The sequence below is a fragment of the Solanum verrucosum genome, unplaced genomic scaffold (genome assembly GCF_900185275.1).
Source record: "Solanum verrucosum unplaced genomic scaffold, falcon-dt-bn FXZP01000182.1, whole genome shotgun sequence".
NCBI classification, from domain to species: Eukaryota; Viridiplantae; Streptophyta; class Magnoliopsida; order Solanales; family Solanaceae; genus Solanum; species Solanum verrucosum.
In genome coordinates, this window is record NW_026020378.1 from 3,230,075 (window position 1) to 3,239,110 (window position 9,036).

Below are 9,036 nucleotides of genomic sequence, written 5' to 3' on the forward strand. Positions count from 1 at the left end.
GGATGTGTGTCAAGCTGTTAAGAATTGCCATATGGGATATATGTTGTCTGCCACCTAATGACCTAATTAATATGATTTCCTTTGCTTCATAAAATTCTCTCTTTAATTAATTTCATCAATCTAATTAAACCTCACTTTTAACTTTCTAGTGGCAAACAACACATTATTTTGCTCCAATTCCTTCTTTTTATTTTGATCTCCAATAACTTTAATTTTTTAATTCTAGTTCAGTATAGTGTTGCCACAGAAGAAAAACTGATACAGTATAACTTTTAATTCATTAATTTCTAGCTAGGGCCATGTACAGGTATGTGTCTGGACACTTGTTTATAAAGTCTAGGATAGTATTAAAAGAAATGAATTTTAGAGTCAATCTTAATTAAAGCTATTTAAAAGGCGAGGATTAGTGATCATATTAGAAAGATCATTCATTTCTTTGAATTGCGGATGTGAGACTTATTCGATAAGTATAGAGAGAGAAGACTGTTTACTACTAATATTTGAGGGACGAAAATTCTATTAGTTTTTTCGTCTATTTTTACCTGTCAAGTTTGATTTGACACAAACTTTAAGAAATAATAAATAAATAAATAAGTAGTTTTACTTTATCACCCTTATTAATTATAAGACATTTAAATATTAAAAAAATGAATAGTATTTAATAGCAAAGATAAAAACATATACAAAGCGATAAATTATCTCTTTATTTTTTAAACTTGACAAGTAAAAGATGAACGGAAAAAGTATGTTTTATGGGGTTTAGATTAAGTTTCATGAGCTAAACCATATATCATTGCATTCGTTATTAATTATATTAAATTTAGTGGAAATGATCAAGCTAGTTGAAATTACAGATAAAGAAGCTCCAATTTTATCTTCTCCATCTTTAGAGATGAAGAAGAAAAAGTATCATGGTCTGAATTTAGACTCACAATCATCAAGCTATATCATAGAAGAGATCTAATTGCAGCCATACATTTAAGAGATTAAATCCTAACCATCCACCGCAAAGGAACCTAGAAGTTTCCACCAAGTCACGTGAGAAGCACAATGCCAGCATAGAAAGGAATAAAAGTTGTTATAGAAGTTACATAGACAACCAATAGGATTTAGACAAATATATTTGTATTTAGAATATCTTAATTTATTTATTATTTTTCAATCTTATATAAGGACATGTATTCTGTACAGAGAAATACAACGAGAAAATTTCTCAATTACTGCTCTTCAATTTTCTACATGGTATCAGAGCAGCAAATCAATTGATCAACCCTAAATCTCGTTTGAGCAATGACAGAAGAAACAACTGCCACAGTCACTACCACCCAAACAATCACTAGTAACACATCAGTGATTGATCACAATCACCCTTATCATCTTTATGCTTCTGATGCACCTGGTATGACTATCGTGAATAACCCTTTTGATGGAAAGGGTTATCAAGGCTGGAAGAGATGTGTTCTTATTGCCTTGTCAGCTAAAAACAAGCTGGGATTTATCATCGGAGCACAACCAATACCAGCTGATGATTCTCCAGATCTGTAGGCTTGGAATAGATGCAATGACATGGTGACCTCGTGGATCTTGAATTCATTGTCAAAGAAAATCGCAGACAATGTGATTTACTCGAGAACTGTGAGAGAGCTATGGATGAGCTTGGAACACAGATTTGGTCAGTCTAATGGTGCGAAGTTGTATCACCTGCAAAAGGAGCTCAACAAGTTAATTCAAGGCACATCTAACATTGCAGGATACTTCACCAAATTGAAAAGACTATGGGATGAACTGGATTCCCTTAATACTAATGTCAAGTGCAACTGTGTGTGCATATGTGAAGGGAAACAAAAGTTACAGAAATCTTTGGGAGATGAGAGACTCATGCAATTCTTTATGGGATTGAATGACACTTATTCACAAGCTAGGGGTAATATATTGATGATCAATCCTTTGCCTGATATTAATCTTGCATATTCTTTGATTCTGTAGGATGAAAATCAAAGAGAATCTTATGTAAATTCTACTGTCAATCCTGATTCATCTGCCTTTATGGTTGGAAATTCACATCAATATAGAGTCTCTAAACAGGGTCAGAGATTTATGGCTTCTTCAAGCAAATTTGGAAATGTTTACCCCAGACCTGCACCTACTGGATCTCAACAGACACAGCTACAAGGATTTCCCAAACAGAACCAGAATCCAAAATTCAAAGGCAAGAAAACAAAATACAACCCCAATGTCACCTGCACTTATTGTGGGAAAACTGGACATGTGGAACTTAACTGTTTCAGACTCATTGGTTTTCCAGATGATTTTCAGTTTACACATGAGAAGGGTTTCAATAATCAGGTAAAGGGAAATGGAGATCAAATTAGGGGAAATGGAGTCATGACTATGGAAGAAACAGACAACAAACAAAATTTTGGATAGATATTTCAAATCAAAATTACTCCCAGGAACAATACAATCAGTTTGTGAAGATGTTCAAACACATGAAGATGGAAGAGGGTACCAATTCAGGGATGGAGATCAATGCTAATGCAGTAGCTGGTACGATTATTAAATATCTTGGTTCATGTTTTTCTGTGACTAACTCCAGCACCTGGATCATAGATTTAGGTGCTTCTGAACATATGTGTTTTGATTCAACTTCTTTCAGATCATTATCTTCTCTTACTCCTCCCTTGACTATTAATCTTCCTAATTGTCAAACTATTCTTGTCACTCATATTGGGACTGTATCTCTGTTTTCTGATCTCATTTTAGAAAATGTGTTGTACGTTCCTAGTTTCAAATATAATCTTATGTCTGTGCATAAATTTTGCAGTCAATTTTCTTGCACACTGCTCTTTACTCTTAATCATTTTGTGTTGCAGGGCCTTTCAATGAGGAGGCTTCAAGTTTTTGGTGAAGTTTCAGAAGGTCTATATCTGCTCAAGCCTAAAGTCAAAGAGTCTGTTTTCAATTTCAGCAAGAACAAAGCTGTTTTACCTTCTATAGTTTCTAATAGTTCTTCAGCTTCCTTTCCCTGTTTCAGTAATGCTAGTTCTTTTTCTTTACCAAATTGTAGTAGTACTACACCTAATGTAAAGTTATGGCACATCAGATTGGGCCATCTACCTTTCTCATCAATGAAGAATGTCAGTTTCATTTCAATTCCTTCTAATTCTGATTGTTTTTGTGACATTTGTCCTAAGGCAAGGCAGTCAAGACCAACTTTCCCTATCAGTCATATATCAACTAAGTCACTTTTTGATCTTACTCATATAGATACTTGGGGACCCTACAAAGTATCTACACATGATAATTATAAATACTTCCTTACCATAGTAGATGACTATAGTAGAGGAACATGGACTTACCTCTTAAGCACCAAAAACAATGTTTTTTCAGTTTTACAAAACTTCTTTTATATGGTAGAAAGGCAATTCAATCTTAAAGTGAAGAGGATAAGATCAGACAATGCAATGGAGTTGGGCAAAAGTATTGTAGCCATCAATTTTTTCAACTCACAAGGTATTTAGCATGAAACTTCATGTGTTGCTACCCCTCAACAAAATGGCGTTGTTGAAAGAAAGCATAGACATTTACTTGAAATAGCTAGGGCTCTTTTGTTTCAATCTCAGGTTCCTTTAACCTATTGGGGGGAGTGCATCCTTACTGCTACTTTTCTAATAAATAGATTACCTTCTAGAGTGCTTCATGGAAACACACCTTATCAAATACTTCATGGGAAAACACCAAATTATGACATTTTAAAGTGTTTTGGTTGCTTATGTTATGCTAGTACTATTTCTCATGGAAGGGGCAAATTTGAACCAAGAGCTAAGGCCTGTGTTTTCCTTGGATATCCTTCAAATCAAAAGGGTTACAAAATCTTAGAATTGGATAGCCATAAAATAGTCATATCCAGAGATGTTTCTTTCTTTGAGGCTATATTTCCTTTCACTGTTACTTCTCCTAATTCTACTTCAATTTTCTCTACTCCATCTCCTGATACACAGTATTCTACTGTCACTGATTCATCCTTTGATGTTTCAGTTCTTAACATTCCTCCTCCAGAGTCCTTCTCTTCAGATTCTCCAGATTCTTCCTCTTCACCTCCAAACTGTCCTTCTCCTCAAACATTTCTTGTAACTGATTCTAATTTGCCCACTGGTTCTCTCCCTTTAAGAAGATCAGAAAGATCGACTAAAGGGACTTTACCTGTTCATTTTTAGGATTATTTTTGCAACAATATCTTTCTTACTCCTGTGTTCGAATCATGTTTTGCTGCCCCTATCACCTCTACTGGTCTATCTCCTACTGGGATTTCATCATCTAATCATCTCTTACTAGAGTCAGTTTCCCATATCACAGAACCTAACAGTTACTATCAAGCTTCTCTTCATCCAGGTTGGTCCAAAGCTATGCAAGAGGAGATAGCAGCTCTGAGATCAAACCACACATGGGATGTGGTTCACCTTCCCTCAAATAGAAGGGCATTACCTTGTAAGTGGGTATACAAGGTAAAACATCGTGCAGATGGTTCCATTGAGCGACTAAAGGCAAGATTGGTTATTAGAGGAGACATCCAGCGAGAGGGTATAGATTTCAATGAAACTTTTTCCCCTGTGGTTAAAATGACCACGATCAGGTGTCTTCTATCTATTGCAGCTAAGAAACAATGGCCTATATCACAGTTTTATGTCAATAACGCATTTTTGCAAGGTGATTTGCAAGAGGAGGTGTACATGAATTCCCCCCCGGTTTAGCTCCATCTAACTCTACTATGGTCTGTCGACTCAGAAAGTCCTTATATGGTCTCAAGCAAGCTTCCCGGCAGTGGTATGTCAAGCTTGCTGGTGCTTTGCATTTCAAGGGGTATACTGCATCTCTGAATGATTATTCTTTATTTTTTAAACATACAGGAGATTTGGTTTCTATTGTTGCCGTGTATGTCGATGACATTCTCATTACAGGAAATGATTTAATAGAAATTCAAAGTCTCAAAGCTTTCTTACATGTTGAGTTCAAAATCAAAGATCTTGGTTTGCTTCATTATTTCCTAGGAATGGAAATTTTGCGCGAAGACAGTGGGATCATAATCAGTCAACGGAAGTATACCTTAGATCTTCTTGAGGAGTTTGACATTTCTCATTTGCATCCTGTGTCTTCACCAATGGATCCTTCTTGCAAATTAACTGCAGATTCAGGAAAGCCTATGTCAGATCCAACAATTTATCGGCATCTTATTGGAAAGCTTAATTATTTGACACACACACGTCCAGATCTGTGCTATGCTGTTTTGAGCCTCAGTCAGTTTATGCAACAACCTTTTGAAAATCATTTTGCAGCTGCTTTAAGAGTCCTTTGTTACCTGAGAGGATCACCTAATCAAGGCATATTTTTATCAGCTTCTCCTTCTTTCATCATCTCTGCTTTTTGCGATGCGGATTTGGCTTCTTGCCCTGACTCTCGCCGTTCAATTAGTGGGTTTTTTATTTGTTTGGGAGGTTCTTCGGTATCCTGGAAGTCGAAAAAGCAAGCTTCTATCTCTTTGTCATCTGCAAAAGCCGAGTATCGATCGATGCGTCGATTGGTTGCCGAGTTGACTTGGTTAACTCGTCTACTTGCTGATCAGTCTGTTCCTCCTTTGTTGCCGATCCCTATTCGTTCAGACAGTCAAGCAGCGATTCATATTGCCAAAAATCCAGTGTTTCATGAACGAACGAAACACGTGGAGCTCGACTGTCATTTCGTCCAACAACAGTACCTTTCCGACCTCATTTCTCTCCATTTCGTTCCTTCCAAGGATCAACTTGCCGATGTTTTCACTAAATCTCTTTCTGGGCCTGCTCATCATCGAATTCTTGGCAAAATGGGTGTCATTTCTCTCCCCTCCATCTTGAGGGGGGATGTTGAAATTACAGATAAAGAAGCTCCAATTTTATCTTCTCCATCTTTAGAGATGAAGAAGAAAAAGTATCATGGTCTGAATTTGGACTCACAATCATCAAGCTATATCATGGAAGAGATCTAATTGCAGCCATACATTTAAGAGATTAAATCCTAACCATCCACCGCAAAGGAACCTAAAAGTTTCCACCAAGTCACGTGAGAAGCACAATGCCAGCATAGAAAGGAATAAAAGTTGTTATAGAAGTTACATAGACAACCAATAGGATTTAGACAAATATATTTGTATTTAGAATATCTTAATTTATTTATTATTTTTCAGTCTTATATAAGGACATGTATTCTGTACAGAGAAATACAACGAGAAAATTTCCCAATTACTGCTCTTCAATTTTCTACATATCTACTCTTGAATTATTTGCGTTTAATCATGCCCGACTAATTTGTACATTATTTTTAACCTATAGTAGTATCACTTGGTGCCATTTTGGAATTTGCTTACACTAGTGGGAGATTAAAGATTCCTTGGAAATATTTTAAGTTTTCAAATATAATTGAATGACATTTGTGATTGACACCTAATAGAAGCAATGTAAGAGAAGATTTTATTAAAACTTCGATATGGTGGAAACTCCAATGTGTTGAAGGGCTAAAATAGAAGGTGAAACAATTAGTGACCCACTTGATCTAAAGTGCTATGAATTCATGTCATGTCATGTCCTTGCACTTTAAAACAGTTATACTTCACCCGTTTTATTTTACTTTATTTTTATATTAAAAAATATATATTTTTTCATAAATTTATATCATTAGACAGTGTCTTGTGGCATTTATTAAAAATAAAAATAAAAAACTCACGGATAAGCACAAGCAAGGAAAGCTAGGTCTTACCTTACTAAATCCTAATGAAGTATCAAACCTCTACTAATTAACAAACATGAAGAAAATAAGAACTAGAGAGAACTAATTATATTATGATCACCACAGAGTTTGCTCATTTTAGTATAAATAAAGAATTTTTTTTTTCTCATATTACTCTCAGTATTAAATAATTATTCTCTCTATTTCATATTATCCTTTGTTGACCTAACACACCACTTAAGATAGCTTTAGTTAGAAGAGTATATTCACAAACTAAAAACCTTATATGATGCTTTGAAACTCTAACTTTGACGACTATGTTATTTTTATGGTAAAAATAGAAAGAAAAAGATATACTCAAAAAACTATTTTTATAAATCAGACAAATAAATCAAAATAACTATTTTTAATACGAGGATTAATTATAGTATGAAACAGGGAAGTATAATTCAAACCATTTTATTTGCTTCTATCTTTTCATGCCTCCGTTGATTCCCACAAATTTTAAGCAAAAATAATGGAATTTCTTTCAATGGTGGCAGACAAAATTAGGGTTTCCCCACAAAAGACAACACTAATAATAACATCAAAATAAAAAATTACTTCAGCTCATAATTGAAGATTTAATTTAATCAATGGACAATAAATTCCCTAAAATCATGATTAGCTAAGTGCTCACTTTTGCTACTTGTTTGATTCGGTACATTATATCGATAGTTTTTTTATTGGTGATTATATTTTATAAGATAAATACTTAATCTTAATTAATGATCATATAGACTTAAACTTGGTTGAATTGTATCTCACAAACACTTCATGCTGACATGGGAAATAAAATATATCTAAGTTTGATCGATGAGAAAGAAAATTTTAATGTTGGAAAATGGAAAAATGAAAAGATGGAGAGTGGTGTTCTAATTAATTTGTCTGGGCTAAATTTGGACGAGACACACTTTTAACAAATTCAAGTGATTAAATTTGAGTTATTCAAATATATATTTAGTTTTTTTATTTATTAAGATTAATAAGACTACGATTGAGATTCTTGATATTTTCTAAGGATTTATCCAAAGTCAAGAAAAAAGGGATCATTATTTCATAGTGAAACGGAACTAGACAAAGAATCAACGGAACATGACTAAAAATACCATTTTTATGTATTGAAAATAGAGTGATTTTGCTATATGTTATCTTATTATATCAAAAATGTCCTTGCCGTCTCAAAATTGGACCATATCAAATCTTAATTCTTATCTACTAATTAAATTAATTAGCATAGTTGAAAGGTACTTGACCCTTTTCTGAAATCTTAATCATTCTTGGTACCAAAAATGACGTTGTAAAGATAAAAAGACTCCTACATGCATTGTATCATCGTAAGAATTACTATTTGTTGCAATTCAGCCGTTAAGAAATAAGAGTAGAGGTGGTTCAATGTTTTGATAGTAAGTACGTTTTTTATACCAAAATATAATAAAGATCAAAAGCGCTCTCTATTTCTTATAACTGAAAGGTAATTTCCGAAGAATCAAAATGATGAAACACTGCAAAAAGCTAATTTGCTAATCGTCGTGACCAAAAAAAAAAGAAGATAATGTAACAGTTGTGAAAAGCTAAATGCTAAAGGGAATAAGCTTCTTTAATTTCACTTGTTGTTCATTTGACTTGAGTGATTATTAACCCATTATTAAACACTTTACTCCCTCTGTCCCAATTTATGTGACACATTTCGCTTTTTGAGAGTCAAACGAGTTAAGTTTGACCGAGAATTTGCTCATGGAATCTTCAAATTATTTAAAATGAAATCTATATATTTGTAAACTACATAAAAAGTACTATAAGTCCCAATAATTGATAATTCAAAATATTTAAAAGATATATGAAAAATTTACGGTCAAAGATAGACTTGTTTGAATCTCGAAATCCGAAATGTGTCACATAAATTGGGACAGAGGGAGTACAATGGACTGGTTTGACATATTTTTTAGTGCGAAGAAGTGTTGGAGTATAGCGTCTGGCCTATAATGACATACGGTGTGGGTCAAAGATGGGTTAAATTCACCAATTATTGTAAGGGGGGAATTACATAAGCAGAGGCAGAGGTCAGGTTTAAGATTTATGGATTCCATTAGGGTGTAAACTAGTGAATCGAGTCGAAATATAGATCACCGATTGAAAATAAATCGGATGAAAACAAATAAAATATCCGACTCATCAATATTTGATCTAGATTTTAATAAAATGGTTTAGACAACGAAAAATGTATATCTATATTATCCA

General features: G+C 33.9%; 1 protein-coding gene across 1 annotated transcript; it reads left to right on the forward strand.

The window, feature by feature from the left end:
• The first annotated feature begins 1,566 nt into the window (after positions 1–1,566).
• LOC125838886 (uncharacterized) lies at positions 1,567–2,427 on the forward strand. Its single transcript, XM_049517902.1, has 2 exons — positions 1,567–1,821; positions 1,987–2,427. The coding sequence occupies exons 1-2, from the start codon at positions 1,567–1,569 to the stop codon at positions 2,425–2,427; spliced, it is 696 nt and encodes a 231-aa protein (XP_049373859.1).
• The last annotated feature ends 6,609 nt before the right edge of the window (positions 2,428–9,036 follow it).